Genomic DNA, 16,770 nt, shown 5'->3' with positions numbered 1-16,770 from the left:
AAAATGTAAAGATTTATTTTGGTTTGGTGTGACATGAATACAGATTTTAATCAATATGGAGTCTTTTTTTTTTTTTCTCCCCCCTGTAAGCTCACATCTTGCGAGAGGCTCTGAACTATTCCCACAGGCCAAATGAAACTTTTAAAATACAGGTTAGAAAAACCTCAAGGCCTCTTCTGAAGCTAGTGGAGAAGCATTTGAACGCTTCAACAAGCTTGAATCTATTTTAGAAGTGTGGTGTCCTCTGAAAATAGTCTCACTTAGTACCTCCTGATAAAATGGCATATCAACGCTGCTCCTTAATATGACTTGCACTTCTTGTAGCAGAATGTTGGTAAGCTGGTATGAGTATGTACAAGACAAAGACGTGTAACTAGTCCTTGTAAGTGAAATAGTAAAGACTCCTCTGTGGAAACATACACACGTGTGCGCACACACACACACTCCATAGACATGTATATAACAAAAGAATATCTTTTATTTGTAGTCCATCACCACAGCCCTGGTAGGCTATTCTGCACCAAAGCCAATGGAGAAACACATGACAAGCTTATACAATAGAGAAAAGAGAAGAAGTCAACTGGATGGTAAGCAGTACGTGTTTACATTTCTGTGTCTCACTCCGGACACCACACCTGCCTTACTAAAAAAAAAAAAAATTATTTTATCTGTTTAAATTTTTTATACCAGATCTACCTAGCTCTAGTTCTATAATACCTGGCATACCTGCTGCGGCGTACAGCCACTCCTGTCCTATTCTGCTGACCATCGGGAGATTATTGCTGTGGGAATGATCATTACCCAGAGTCAACAAGAGAGTCAAAACAAAACAGGAACACAACAGGAACAAGAAGAACACAGCACATCTGGGTATTAGCAATAGTATTCACGCTGGCGAGCGTAGGAAGTCCTGAAAGTTTTGGAGCACAGAGTCAAATGTCATCTACAACTTGAAATGGACTGGAGATTATCATGGTGCGGCAAAGCTGCCAGGATCCTCACACTTAAAATGTGTTTGCTCTCAATGGTAAAAATAGAGAAAGAAGACGCTTTCTGCAGATGGTCCATGTTTGTGCTTTTTTAATAATACTATTATCTTAATGAGGTCATAGTTTGGTTTGTTATACACTGGAGTTACAAAGAAAATTAAAATAGACTAAAATTTGAATAGCCCACCAATGGTAAACAGTACAGTATTTTTAGGGGGACGTTCCTCCCCCAATGAAAGCTTGGTAAGAGGAGTTGAGAGGTCACTGATAGAATGCCTATACATACAGACACATACATACATACCACACAAACGCACATTCGGTCAAGCACGCCAACGCACTCTCACGTATATACTGTACAGATACAGTCAAAACAATGGAGCGAGAGACAAGATGGATTTCCACTAAAGTCTTCACAAAGCACAAATTCTTCTTTCCTTTCTCTTGTTCCATACCACTTTCGCGACAAATTTGTTTTTTTGTTTTGTTTTTTTAATTTCAAAAAAGTAGACATATACTGTAGCATCTCCACGCTGACTTTTAGTTAGGTTTGATTCCTCTTTGATGTCGAAGTCATCTTTACAGTCAGATAATCAAAAAACCCCAAAAACAAACAAACCAAAAAAAACCAACCCAAAACCCCCCCCACATGAACAGTTTTGCAAAACTGTGTGACCACAACAATCCCATACATTCTGAAGTTCATGAGTCAAAATTAAATGTTCTTGTGGCAAAAGTACTCCAATGCGGCCCTGTCACAGTCTCCGCCGGAATAGTTCACACAGGACATTACCAGGTGACTGGTTATCTCCACTCTGCTCATTTTCTGGGTACGCTATCTCGTTCATATTTTACCTCCTTTACTCGAGTCCATCAGTTTAATGAATACTCTCCGGAGTCCGATATCATTACTCCTTCCTTGTGTATTGTCCAAGAACATTCTAGATACAATGTTTCTGTTGGATTAGAACATTCCAGGGCCCGGACTGAAGCCCATGTCCATGTCACGAGGCCTCATCTGAGCCCCCATCATCATTGTCTGCTGCGGGGGGCCGCCCATGCCCTGCAGTGACATCATCATGTTAGGTGAGCCTCCAGGACCTGGGTGGGCCATTTGTCTCCCCTGAATCATCCCTCCTGGGCCCCCAGGAGACATCATCCGGTGCTGAGGGCCCATCATGCCTTGGCCCATGAATCCCGGTGGCCGCATTGAATTGTGGCCAGGGTTGCCCATCGGCATGTCTTGAGGGCCCATTCCCCCAGGACCAGGTCCCCCTGACATTCCCCCCATCCCCTGCATTGGCATCCCCATCCTTGGTGGGCCGTCACCCATCATGCTCTGCATGGGAAAGCCAGAAGGGTGTGGCGGTTTCCCCCCGGGGTTGTCTCCTCCACCTCGAGGGTAGTAAGACAGAGTCTGACTGGGCTTCTCTGAAGGGATTATCCTGGACAGGTCAAACTCGGGAATACCAGAAGCTCCCGGCCGCATTACCTCATGAAGGTCTGCGTCACTGAATCCACCTTGCATGTTATTGAACTCTGGCCCACCAGGGGTATTGGGTTTGCACATAACCCCATCAGCCCCTCCCCCATGAGACATATTCCCCATCCGTCCTCCCATAGGTCCTCCCTCTCCCTGGAAACCCATAGGATGGCCAGGGAAGCCTTGGGGACCAGGACCATTGTGCGGAGAGAAAGGGCCTTGCTGGGAAGGTGACTGGGTTAGGGGGTATCCCTGGCCCCGGTGAGGGTAACCCATGCGTCCCTGTGGCATCATTTGAGGGTTGGCCATACCAGGGTCTTGAGGATTTGGTGGTATCATCATACCATGAGGCATCATGCCTGGGCCCATATTTGGGGCATTGGGAGAGGGCATCTGTGGGGGCATGCCATGTGAGAGAGGCTGGGATCCCATTGGATTCATACCTAGAGGGCTGAGGGCAGGCATAGGTCCAGCATTTCCAGGTCCCATCATACGTGGATTGCCTTGGTGATTCATTGCCATACCTATAAGTCAAAAAGAAATTATTATATACAGAGTATAGCGACTGGTAAAGTAGCTCAAGTTCAGAGAACTGAAATTAAATATTATACAGAAGATATTTCACGTCTTACCATTATTGTTCCCTGACGGCAGGTTAGGGGAGCGAGCTGGCGGTGAGTCATCATCAGAGCTGGCAACAGTCTTTATGGCATCGTGGTAAAGTGGGGTGGAGCTGGGCATTGCAAACTTGGACATGCGTGACATCATGATGGAGAGCGGGTTCTGGGATAGTGTTGGTTCAGGAGGTATGGTGTAAGGGCTACCAGACGGGACATTGCCTGGGAGAGACATGGAGCCAGATGGAGCCCCTGATGAAGGAGGGGCTGAGGGAGGGCCGTTACCACCTAGACGACAACATATGAAGAAACAGAGGACATGACAAAGAAATAATAAAATACAACATTCGAATTTTTTTCTTCTTGTGGATTGTTTTACATTAAACTACCACAAGTGACATTCCTTGCAATTTGTGTGCAAATTCAGACTTAGTAAGATAATGTGGCTACTATATTATGTGGCCAGAAGAGGGAGCCACTGGACCATAACCCACCCAACCCCACCCCACAGATGTGTTAATCTGAAAGATCTGATGAACATGGAAGATAAACACATCAGATCCATATCATTTTCAGTTTTTAGGTTGATTCTGTTTCAACAAGTTGAGTCAAATATCTGAAATGTGATCACTGAGACAATAACTATAACTAAAATTCAACCCAATAATCATTTAAAAAATAAAATCCCAATATTAACTGAATACAACTTCTCTTTTTTCATTGTTTTTATTTAGGAATTTTCTTTTTGCAAGAAAAGGGTACAGATAACAACAGAAAGGGAAAAACAATGCATACCTTGCTCCATACTTGGCATCATATTTGGTGAGGTGATACTGAGTGGAGGCTTGCCACCCTGAGGGGGCACTCCAGGACTCTGCATGGGTGGTTTTGGTGAGGAAGCCCATCCTGGAGATGGGTTAGGGAGAGAAGGAGATCTCATATGAACAGGAGAAGCACCTGCTGATCCCATCATGGAGTGAGGAGACTTCATTGGTGCTGAAGTTGGAGGTGCTGGGGGGGCAGCAGGGCCTGTGGAACCGGTGAGCATGCCAGCCAGTTGGGACGGTGTTTGAGGGGACTTAAGATTAGCCGAGGGAGAGCCCATCATGGGGGACTGCACTTGCCTCAGAGGAGGAGACTTAAGTGGATTAACACTGGGAGAGTTCCCACCTCCTGCTTGGACATTCAGATCTGCTGGCTTGCGGCCCCTCTGGCCTTGTGCAGGACCCCCAGCAGAGGGAATATGATTAATACGGCCATTGCCTCCAGTTGGTGTAGATCTGTGCTCTGGACCAAATGCTTGGTCTGCATGTGGACCCCTCATTCCTCCAGCACCCCCAGGGAAGGATCTCCCAGGCCCCATAGGAAAGTCTCCTGGCTGCGTCTGCTCAGGGAATGACCGACCCTGCATGGGCCTGCCTTGTGGACCCATATTTTCCATTGGCCCTCCACCCCCTCTCATTCTCATCATCTCATCAGGGCTCATATTCATGGGGGGATCTCGTAGTTTTGAAGGATGCATATGAGGTCCTGGCCCCGGGCCAGGCCCCATGCCAAACTCAGGTCCCATTTCCCGGCCCCCTATTCCTGGCAGTCTAGAGGAAGGACTCATGGGACCATCACTGGGCATTCTGGGAAACATACCCATGCCATTACCTGGTTCCATTCCACTTCTTTGGTGTCCCATCATCCTCTGCATGTCCATCATCATCCCAGGAGGAAGACCCTTCTCTCCACCCATTCCTTGGTGAAACATTGCCTCTTGGACTGACTGAGGGTTTGGGAAACGCTCACCACGAGCTCCTGGACCAGCAAACATTGGCCCAGGTCCTCCAGGGAAACGCGCTTCTCCTATACGGGGAGGCAACTCATCAGGCCATCCCATTCCAGGCCTCGGGGGGCCCTCCATCTCGGGATTCATCATGCCAGAGAAGCCAGGCATCCTCTGCATATGTGGGGGCATACCCCTGGGGCCAGGACCCATGCTCATGCGCTCTGGATAGTGATCCGGTGGCCCACCGGGTCCTCCCCACATTTCTCCTGGGCCCATCTGATAAGGAGGGGGGGGCCCTCGCATCATGCCACGTGGACCATGGGGGTGCATCATCATATCAGGACCAATTGGCCGGTGTTGCATTTCTTGTTTCTTCCTCTTCTCTTCGTAAAATTCCTGCTGTAGCTTCAGCCACGCCACCTGTTCTGGGGTCATCTGCTCTCCATCTCCACATCCACCTGGGCCTCCCATGTGTGGACCCATTTCATCCTGTGGAAATGGGGGCATGTCCCTGGGACCATGGGGTGGGCCAAAAGGTGGACCTTGTGGACGAGGTCCTACTGGTCCACCTGGTGGGCCTAAACTCTGAGACTGCGCTATCATAGCCTGTAAGGGGCCCTGCTCAGACCTCCGGGGTGGCGCATCAGGACCCCCATCATGGGGTCCACCATGAGATTGTTGAGCTCCAGCTGGCGGGGCATCACGGTCATCAGGGAAAAGCATGCGCTGAATATCTCGCAAGGTCTGCAGAGAGCGCTGCCGATGTTCTATTTGTTCTTGTGACAGACCCTCTGTGTTCACCTCCATGTTCAACAGCTCCTGGGTTAGCTGCTGGTGTTGCTGCTGCTGTTGGGGTGTCAGACCTGTTCCACCAGTTCCTCCACCCTGTCCACTTTCACCTGATGTTGGGGGATTGAGGCCAGCCTCTGGTTGGGTTGCAGGGACCTGGTCAACTGGGGCTGTAGTGTTACTGGGGCTGCTGCTGGGAATATTTTTGGATTCCATGCCTGTAGAGGATGAGCCTTCCTGCGGAAGAACACCAGATTGGCTCCCTTGATTTGAAGGCTGTGGTGGGGCTGGCTCTGACGTGCCAGGTAAGGACGGGTTGGATCCAGGCTGGTGGCTCTGATCTTGGGTGTGGGACGGAGGCTGTTGGGGAGGATTGGAGTCGTTTGCTGCATTGTTCTTTAACACAGAGAAAGAGAAACGGGATTGAGATGTAGCAGTGTCAACATAATCATGTTCATATATATATAAAATTTCATATATGCCATGTATATATGTTAGTATTTATTTACTATGAAATGAGTATTTACCAAGAGGAGGTGAGCTATGTCCCTGTTGTTGGAGATGTTTGTAATGTGGAAGACAATGATGTTTTCTATACGGCCACTAATAACCTCTTCAGCTGCCCTGAGGACAAGGAGGCAGACGGTTAGATATCAGTCATCAGACACAATAGTGAGTGTGAGTGTGTGAGACAGTGAGCCACATGAATGAGTCTTAGATGCGACCATGAAGGTAATGCCAAGGTCAGCAGACTAAGAAAAGTATTACACGTGCACACCTTCTACTGGGCATCCACATATTTGATCTCCAACTCCCAAAAGAGAGTGGTAATCTAAGCCAAGCATGTACTCCCACTGAAAAACACACGTGCTTGTGCAGATACACACAAAATATTTAGGCTATAATTGAAAAAGCTGGGTGAAGGACAGGCGAGGAAGCCAAGTACCTTAGTCCCACATTTACAAACAGCTTTAACAGTCACTGATGACAGAAGCACAAAGATACACTCAATGAAAATATCACTGTTAGCAATTCTATTTTAATCGTGTTGCTGCAGATGTAGGTTTTTATTATGTAAAAGAAAAAATGTTTTACTTTCTATAAACTCATTAATATTTAAAACTTGGCTAGATAAACCAACTGTGAACACCAACAATTAAACAGGAATATTCTATTTCTAAGCCAAAAAATATATGACAAATACGAAGTAATCGAAAAGGTAACTTCTGGCTTCCTTACTTGTTAGCTATCCCTGTGCTGAAGACATAAACAAATTTTGAGCCTTGTTTCTGGCCACTAGCAGGCTCTGTTGTGGAGACTTGGCCTCCCAGTGTATTGTGGGAGGGCGTTGAGGAGCGACTGAGTCCGGCATTGGAGGTAGAATGTGTGACAGTGTCCTGGGGATTCACATCGCTGGAGTTTGAGTCTGCGGGGAGAGAACAGGGTATTACCCACGACTTTAAGCACAGACTTATGGGAAATGTAGTTCTACTGAAAACCGCTGTCAAGTCAAGTTGATTAATGGAGGGAATATTATATATGCTTGAATGGACATGTTAATACACTTACTGAAGAATCCTCTGTTATCTTCGTCACTTTCTCCCCCAGAGTACCAGTCAGCTCCACTGTACGGCGCCCTCCTCTCCGTAACACATATCCTCTTCGCCCTGCTACTATCTGTACGCACACACGCACACACAAAGCCATCAGTGGCCTTAGGTTTATCAGTGTGACTGGCAATGAGGGACTGCAAAGTACATCTTTCAAGATGTCCAATTTGTATTCTCTTGGCAGAGTGTGTAGTATTAGCAAACAACACAGCAGATGATTTGATAATACTGTACTGGCTATGGTGATTCTTACCTGTTTCCTCACTGGTAGGCGTACCACTCTCTGGTTGTTCGGATGACTCTGCAGAGTTGTTCATGCTCCTTTTGGATTTCACCTTGGAGCTTGGGCCGGAGCTTAGGCTCTGGCCGTTTTTAAGCCCCACTCCACCTGCAACATTTTGAGCCCCTTTGGTCTTGGGGTCACAGGGTGAGGGCTGTGATTGGCTGCCCGTACTCCCTGGTTTGCCCTGATTGGGCATTTTAGAGTCACTCTGGGCGGCAGTGGAGGGAGACACGACAGGAGGTGATCGTACCATGGCCTCCGTCTTAGGTTTAGGGCTGAAAAACAATGAATAGATAAGGATACATTTACGCCATGAACTAAAACAGCTACTTTGCCTTGAAATCTGTGAAAAACATCAGATATTTTGGATACAACAAAAGGCCAGGGGCATTTTAGCAGGCTTATCTAATAATCATTTTCTGGAATCAAGAATGAACCAGGTAAATCACAGATAAATGCGGAGGCACCTCGCCATCCATAGGGTCTTTAATCCCACGACACCTAGTTATAACATGTGCCTTTTTCCCCTCTGATATGGTACCCAAGAGGGGTGGCAGAGAGAAAACCAAAGGAAAATGTGAACTTTCTTGTGTTCTTTTAGTCCTTACACACCCCCCCCCAACAAAAAAAATAAAAAAATCAACTTGCAACTGCTAAACACAGCATCAGTTTGACAACCAACAGTTGGCATAGATGTCTGTGAACGCAAGATTAAGTTACCGGTATGGGGAATTCAGTGCACACAGATCTCATCTGCAAAGAGACAGGGCACCTACAAATGACTGCTGCTAACCGGCTCTGAGAGCAGTTCAGTTCAGGCAAGCAGGAAACATCCAACTGGCAGAGAACTTCCATACCACACCCTAATATCTTTCTTTCTTCCTCATACACACACACACACACACGCACGCACACGCACACACACACGCGTACATGTACACACATTTGTACAAGTAGCATAAAACATATGCCAACATGTCCAAAAGGTTCAGCCACAGCTCTGCACACTGTACGTATGTAGAGAGACACACAGCCAGCACAACAAGAAGGCAAAGCCATAAGTTTGGCAGTCCGTGCAGTCATTTCCAGAGGCTCCAGAACCATGAGTCAGCAGGGAAAACTTCCAAGCCCAGTGTACTCCCTGACCCTGGAAGAGCTCTGGATCACGCATCAAAACCTTAAACTAATAATTCACAAAAAATGATTCTACATTAGCATTACACCTGACCAACACCTAATTTCCACACCATACAAGTAAAGCAAATTGTTCAGGTTTGTACCACCTTCTTGACCTTGCCAACATGCAACTCTTATAGATTTATCAGGTATCGTGTAGACATACTTGCTTACAAGCCTCACTTCACAATACCGCTACAATTAAAGACATCAAGAGAGTAAGTTCAATTCAGTAAAGAGAAATGAAAATACCAGAGTAGTAATAACCTTAAAAAGCATAAGGATAACATGTTAGCTTTATTTTATTTATTGTTTTTATTTTATTTTACTTTTTTGTTTTTTAATTTTAGATGTGCAAGTGAGATGACTTTATAAACGGCCGAGCCTTCCTCTTTAAGAAGAAGGCCCTGTAGGTAACGTGTGTGCCTCAGGGTCCTTGCAGGGACTGAGTGACTCCGTCTGTCGAGTGTGTAGGAAAAAGTAACATTACAATCATTAAGCCACAGCCACTGGTGAAGTGCAAGCAGACAGAGGTAATTAAGTTAAAGTAATCAGCCAAAAGTGTCTAGATAGGGCCTAGTTTCTGTGTTAACAGCTATCCAAACGCATTCTCTGCCTGCTGCTACAGAAAAGTAAATGATGTCCATGCAAAAAGATTACTTAAGAGTAACTTCTAACTATGGCTAGATTTTTTAGCCAAACTAGAGTAGAGACACCATTTTAAACTAGGTCTTCCTACCAGGTTTAGGAGCTGGAATAGAAAAAGAAATAACTGTCCTGTCTCCCTGTGCTCCCGTTTTTCTCTTCACTTTGCTTTCATTCCCCCAAATAGTCGTGGCAGACAGTTGTGCCTCGTGTAGCCTGGTTCTACCAAAGGTTTCTTCCTGTTCAAAAGGAGTTTTTCTTTCCCACTGTCACAACATGCTTGCTCATACTGGATCATCTAATCGTTGGAGTTTTCTGAGTACTGTAGGGTCTTTAAATAAACCAGAAGTGAACTGAAATTGAACTGAACTCTGTGCCCACATGCATCAGTTAGCAAAAGAGCTGCCCCATTCTTGATGGCTATAAGGGTTTAAACGACATGCTGATTGTAAGCAGCGTAAACAGATTTGACAGCACAAATATGTTTATTTCTTACATTCAAATACTAGAACGACAGCTCTCTAGAAAGTACAGTACATATGAGCAAAAAGGCCGCCTTAATGTGGCCTCGGTCTTGCTGATTTTTAAAGTTAATATTTCTTATTTCAACTAAATCTAAGCTGGAAAAACAGGCAGAGCTTTTCAATTTGCCCCTTGTTCTTAACTGTTGTTAATGACCTTGGCTTTTTTTCTTCTTCTTCCTTTTTTCCAATTACGTAAAAAAAAAAAAAAAAGATTTGCCGTGGACAGATGTTTCCTCAGTAAAGTTTGATTACATGTTATTGAAGCTAAATAACAAGCTTAAGTGGTTTAGTCATCATTAATAGTCCACCAAATTGTCTAGGAAGGTTGTCTTAACAAAAAAAAGAAGAAAAAAAGGGTAGTAGTTTTTCAAACAACCCTTTAAAAAGTTTTATTTCCATGTACTTCCAAAGATTTTCATGCAGTTAAAAATGCTTTGCTGTCCATCATAAACAGTCTGGATTAAACATTATTTTAATCCATAGCTTTAATATATAGCCAGTATAACCTAGATTTCAGTTACACCCACAAAATAGCTGATCATTATTAGAAAGGAAGTATCACAGGGCAATATCCACAGGTATTGTATGAATCCACTCACCTTTGTGTGTTGGTGGACGGGGAGTTCTTTAGCCTATTGGAGTTCATTGATGGAGCTCCCAAGACTACAGAACAGGGTGGAGTGATGAGCTGGTGAGGACTGCCTGTGTGTGTGAGCGGCGCTTTTGCACGCACGTTCCTGGAGCCAGGAACAGGATTCCCAATGTTCGACAGGTTTCCCCGACCGTCCTTGGCCTCTTCTCTCTCTTTCTTTCCTCGTTCCCTCTTGCTGAAATGTGTCGCTGCTGTACCTGCCGCCGCTGGCCTCTCCTCTTGGACCTCCAACATTCTCTCTACGTCCTTGTCTGTGTGGGTGTGCGTGTATGTGTGTGTGTGTAAGTGTATGTGTGTGTGTGGGAAAAGTGTGGAAAAAAATAACAATAGTCCAGAAGGCTTCTCTTGTTCTTGTTCAGTGTGTATTTATGAAATTCCCCCAAGGGGGCTTTCAACGGCCCTTGGGCACACTGTTGAGAGAAAAGAAGGAGAAAAAGGACCGTTAACAAAACTGGAAAAGGCAGACGCCGTCTCAAGAGAGTTCAAAGCGACACTCTACCCAAAGTCTTCTTATTATCAATCTTCCTGTCTATGAGTGAAAGATGGAAAAGTTATTTTTCCCCCTCTTTTAAAGTTGCTTTGGGCAAAACAGGGCTTAATAAAGTAATTCTGACATTATTCAGTAAGAAAATCGTAGGTCAAATTCATTACCTGACGACTTACACAGACTTCAGTCATTGTTAATTGTAACCTCAGCATGTTTGTTTTTCCCCCAGTGTCTGAAATGTCTGCTTATAGTGCTTTTTTTTTTTCGCCCTCAACACACTCAGTGCTTCACACACAGACTTTATATGGGCAGGCCGCCCAGGTATGTTAAGACCCGCCCAAATACATTTAGAGACTGGCTTTAGCTTTATTCCATATCCATCTGAGAGAATGATGCCATCCACAACGAATGGACAATACCCTTTGCTTTTATTTTTAAAATTCAGACACCACTAACCCGCTTGCCAGCAGATCAACAGCCTGGTTTCTACTATGACAGCTTTCAACATCATTCAGCTGCTTTCCAAGATTATCGCATCCTGCAAATGGACAAATTACATGCGCCGTCTTATACTTAATTTATGGTAGACGTTGTGTCTGTTTGCATAGGTATTTGCCTGCAGAGAGGCTCTCCGTAGGCAACCAACTCCAACGTCAAAAGTCCTCAAAAAAAAAACAAAAAAAAACAAAAAACAAAAGCACATAGCTCGACGTGGATGAGTGTATGCATAACCTGAACCCTGACGCCTTGAAGAGTGGGCCACAAACAGGAGCAGCATGAGAAGCTGCAGTGGACGCTTTTCTTTATTTTGAACACTTGGTTTCACTTCAGCAATTTGTAAGTTATAAACCTGCTTTTGTCCACAAGTGATGGACCAAGCACAAGCACAAGCAAGTAAAAGTAGCCCACAGATCAGTTGTTTGTGGCGTCGCCCCCTAGTGACAGTAAACAGCTACAACATGTATACAGCCATCCACAAAGCTGTCTGTCTGCAATACCACCGCAGAAGCGCCTTAGAGCCCTTAGACTGCAGCTGGTAATGATAATCTTCTTCAACTCTATAGATCTGCTGTGTCCTCAAGGTCTACCGACTGGGGGAGAACCGGTTCATGTGTTTGTATCGAGTGCTTCGGAGCAGACAAAGTCTACCACATCCAGCTGCAGTCCAAAATGGTGAAGGATAAGAGACTCATTAAAGAGACGGCGGATTATAATGATCCGGTAATAATCACCAAATACTTCACAATTGTATTTGCAGGAAAAAGTTACAAAATAAATAATCTAATAATTTGTTTAAGAAATTGTGCATACACTGTCTTTGGAAGCTCATGGGTGTTCCTACAAACACCCCTGCAAGTACAGTCTAAATCTGTTGTGAACTCTGGAAGTACGTACATAATTTCAATCCTCATTGTTCAACATGTGTTAGTTAAAACAACTGACCAACTTAAACAGCTGACAGAACAAAGACTGTAAAAAACAGCAGACACAAAACATCAGTCTTTCCCTCCACTAACTCTATAATTTGATTCAATTTATACATCATCAATATGCAAGATTAATCATCTCAAGGTGCTTGATAATATAAATGATCCACTATAAGCTGATATTGAGTCTGGTTCAATATTAACTGATAAAAACTAAGTCACAGCCCAAACGCTGCCACCACTGCTTAGTTTGTCCACCAGAGAGCACCAATATTTATCTGGAAAAAAGAAATCTGTTGATTTACATATAATGATTTTACAATAAAAAAAATAAAAAAAGCCACCAGTTAGGTTAGTCATTGATACTTTCTTTATCTTTGGCACATGTGGTAGAGCTGTCGAGCTGGTACTGTGACTCACACCAATCACTGTCTTTTGTGTGTGTTGGTGAGTGAGAGCGAGAACTGCACGAGAATCCTGTTCAAGAGAGCAGCCCAGTCAGTGAGATTACATTGTCATCCTGAAAATATTTAGGAGCTCTTCCAAAACACTCAGCATTGTAACTGGCTCCAGAGTCCCCCTGGGGAGAGGGAGGTGGAATGGTGTTTGGGGGTTGTGTCGCCCCCTTTTCTACTTGTATGGGGGGATGGTGGCAGCACTGGGAAGCAGACAAATACACCGACTCCTGCTACAGCAGCAACACTCATCTCTCACTGGTCACAGAAGAAGAAGTGATTTACAGCAGTCAGGAGCACAGATTACTGCACACAGGCAGACGCTGGCTTCTCAACAGAAACAGAGGCGGCTTGTAGAACCAAATTAAACTGACTAGATTAACCTTTAAATGTAAAAAACATACTGTAGTGGAGACACTTCAGAGAAATGCTAGGCTCATTATTAAAAATGTAACGAAAGGCAACTTCTTTTACGCATTTTATATTGAAGCACGTGTAATTCTGCAGCTGTGATATACAGCATAAATCAGAAACAAGAGCTTCTGTTAACGCGACAGTCCCCATATTCAAAAGTTCAGTTAAACTTTGTGTCTGAATAATTACACACTACCAGCTGAACAGGCACGCAGAAAACAGGTTCTGCTGTTAACGTCTTGTTTCTATAATTGGAGCTTGTCCTAGAGCGGAGTCTAACGATGACACTATATCAGATGCTATCGGCTACTGTGTACCGGCCACAAAAACTTTAATGCCCAGGGTTCCCCTTCACTTTAACAATGTAAACTGAATTTAACGTCTGTCTCCAAGAGAAATCTAATTGGATGAACCTTCCTGCTCCTAAAAAATTTAAATGTACACTACAAAACCTAATGAGATATTAATAAAGGCTACTCCTAAAGTGGCATCTGATTGTGATTGTTGGTGTTTTTAAACAGGTAAAATGTTTAGGACACCAGTAACAACTAGGACTTTTAGAGGGTGTACCATTTCATCTGTACATTAAAAAAAAGCAATGAACGTCAGAAAAAAAAAAAGCTGACTGACATTTAAAAACACCATTTACTTTGCACAAACTGGGCATGATTGCCAGCTAGGGAAAGTTAGGCTCCTCTATTCCCTCTTCACAAGGTGCTGAGGGATGTATACTGAACTCTTTTCAACCATCACAAGCACTTTGCTTAAAGCTCAGTGAACCCTTTAGGATAAGGTGTCCAGCCCAAGTTAAAAATGTTCAGACCTGGTGGGATCAGGCAGTACTTGGCCTTGACTGACTCCTTCACTATGGAGCAATACTAAAGGAGGAGAGCCTTGAGAGAAGAGCAAGAAAAAATAAAATAAAATAAAATCACTTAAAATATATATATATATTTCGTTTGCATTAGTAGATATAGTTTATAATATATCAAAGAACCAGTCTTCTACTTCATTCAACTCCAACTTGCATGTAAAGCCTGGAGGGGCTTCATCTAAATCTAAACCCCAATAACAAGCATATGCGTGTGATGCAAGTCTGTGCGCGTACATGGAAGCAAACAGCAGGAACTGTCAATCATCTGTTCTTTCCAATCGCACGCTAACAAGACACTAATTGGAAAGCTTGCTGACATGATTGTCATAAGGAATACACGGACACACACACACACACACACATCAGGTGTGTACGTTCCAGCATGTCTCACACACACACATTTAAACAAGAAAGCATCATAGAGGTAATCGCAGAGAATTCACTTCCTCCACCTCCAGTAAAGATGCTGAACTGTCTATCACGGCAAACACGAGATGATGCAGTTCATGCAAGTTAATGGGAAAACAGCATAATGACGCTCCAAAAATGAGCTTTTTGCCTGTGATATAAATATGAAGGGGGCAGAAAATAGTTCAATTCAATTAGATTTGGGCTTTCCGATGCGGGTGGCACTGGAAGACTATTTTATTTTCATGCTTATGTAACAGTCATCGTATGCTGCCTGCTTAGAGAGTAGACCCTTCCAATCTACGTCACCCAAATTCCTCTGAAGGGGAGTGGGAGGCTTTATAGCAATGCAGTATCTACTGGTATACTCCGCTGGTAAGGTGTGGGATCAGCGAGAAGAAAGGAACCCTGACCTTGCTGTCAACATAGTCCACTGGCTGAAAATTTTAAACACAACAAAGATTTATTTAAAAAAAGAAAAAAAACAACACACACACACACACACACACACACACTCACGCCATCTCTCTTCCCTCATCTCAGCCCTGCTGGTGGCTGTAAAAGGGCCTGCTGATGTTTCAGCCTTATTTATGCAAATCCCATTTTGCAGTTCAGTCACAATGGAGTATTGCTCCCTCTTTCTCACTCTAGCTTCCCTACCCACTCTCCGTCTGTTCACCCTCCATCTCAAGAATTGCTTTTGCCCATTATTTGTTTAGGGGAAATATCAAAAAGCATTATTTCCACCTCTTCTCACAGTTTTCTGTAAGAATATATAAAACACATGGCCATCAGCAACCAACTGTACAATCTGAAAAAGCAGCAGCCAACTCAGTGCAGGAAAAACAAAACAAAACAAAAAAACAAGGCTCTACATCTCATCACAACAGCTTATACACACACACACTTCAATTTAGTGAAATGGTCACATGAATAAAAGCTTATATGCAACAAAATGATTTTTCTTTAATCTGACAGAGTGGTGAAATAAGGATGTGCCTTATGCCAAAATATGCCCTTTTCTAATGAAAACACATTTTAAACCTTCCAAATGTTCAAACTATGTTTGATTTCTTCCCTTAGGAGTTAAATATGTAGTGAAAATCTGGATAACTTTGGTAAATGGTAAATGGCTTGTATTTGTATAGCGCTTTACTTAGTCCCTATGGACCCCAAAGCGTTTTACACTACATTCAGTCATTCACCCATTCACACACTGGTGATGGCAAGCTACATTATAGCTACATTATAGGCGCACTGACAGAGGCGAGGCTGCCGGACACTGGCGCCACCGGGCCCTCTGACCACCACCAGTAGGCAACGGGTGAAGTGTCTTGCCCAAGGCAAGGCAAGGCAAGGCAAATTTATTTGTATAGCACAATTCAACAACAAGGTGATTCAAAGTGCTTTACAGAGACATTAGAAACAAAAACAAATAAAAAGCATGATTTAAAATTGATTAAAACAAGCAAACAAACAAACTAACTAAACACACACCAAGGACACAACGACCGAGACTGTCAGAGCTGGGGCTCGAACCGACAACCTTCCGATTACAAGACGAACTGGCAACTCTTGAGCCACGATCGCCCCTTTGTCAAAGTAAGCCACAGGTGGTGATTACAGGATATCAGCACTGAATTTCTGTACTTTTACAAAAGCTCTCTGAGTCAGTCCTTTAACTTTGTCAGTGTACTGTGTGTATAATGGGAACAAAGCATAACACAGTGGTGTCTGTGTCAGATACTGCTACTGTGTGTTTATCAACATGGGCTTGAAATGTTAGACTGGACTATAAAATTTATGATGGCTGCTCTCACTGACTATATTACTTTTTGCTTTAGTTATTTTTTTATGGTTTTCCAATCTACATGCGCTGTACTATACCTTAAATTGCATCTTAGCTTCTTGAAGGACAGGTAAATCTTCTATATCCGTTTGCTCTATTTGTGATTTGAATTGAGTTTTTATAAGGTTCTAAGCATGAGTATGTAGTGAGTAGTAAGACAGCAGGGCCACAAAGTAAGAATAGTGGCTGTAATGTCACTTAAACAGAAATACTGAGTTACAGCAAGCAAAACTTGCCAATCTGTTGAACTCAAGGACAATGAGTTTTATTATTTATACATTAAACTTGTCATTTGCAATTCTACTTCATTATGA

The 16,770-nt window shown here is 43.7% G+C and overlaps 1 protein-coding gene across 3 annotated transcripts in view; it reads right to left on the bottom strand.

Annotated features, from left to right (window-relative positions):
- Nucleotides 1–458: 458 nt before the first annotated feature.
- The window catches only part of bcl9 (BCL9 transcription coactivator), a 28,624-nt gene continuing 12,312 nt past the window's right edge, over nucleotides 459–16,770 (bottom strand). For all 3 annotated transcript variants that reach the window (XM_040005395.1, XM_040005394.1, XM_040005396.1), the window contains exons 3-10: nucleotides 10,490–10,952; nucleotides 7,516–7,820; nucleotides 7,222–7,329; nucleotides 6,892–7,078; nucleotides 6,180–6,276; nucleotides 3,885–6,048; nucleotides 3,105–3,377; nucleotides 459–2,996 (exon numbers count right to left, since the gene is read on the bottom strand). In XM_040005395.1, coding sequence (XP_039861329.1) covers nucleotides 1,954–2,996; nucleotides 3,105–3,377; nucleotides 3,885–6,048; nucleotides 6,180–6,276; nucleotides 6,892–7,078; nucleotides 7,222–7,329; nucleotides 7,516–7,820; nucleotides 10,490–10,776 — 4,464 coding nt within the window. In that variant the 5' untranslated portion in view covers nucleotides 10,777–10,952 and the 3' untranslated portion in view covers nucleotides 459–1,953. The remainder of the gene's footprint in view (nucleotides 2,997–3,104; nucleotides 3,378–3,884; nucleotides 6,049–6,179; nucleotides 6,277–6,891; nucleotides 7,079–7,221; nucleotides 7,330–7,515; nucleotides 7,821–10,489; nucleotides 10,953–16,770) is intronic.

This window comes from Simochromis diagramma, unplaced genomic scaffold, assembly GCF_900408965.1.
Source record: "Simochromis diagramma unplaced genomic scaffold, fSimDia1.1 OVJJ01000501.1, whole genome shotgun sequence".
Taxonomy (NCBI): domain Eukaryota; kingdom Metazoa; phylum Chordata; class Actinopteri; order Cichliformes; family Cichlidae; genus Simochromis; species Simochromis diagramma.
This window is presented reverse-complemented; position numbering and strand designations above follow the sequence as displayed.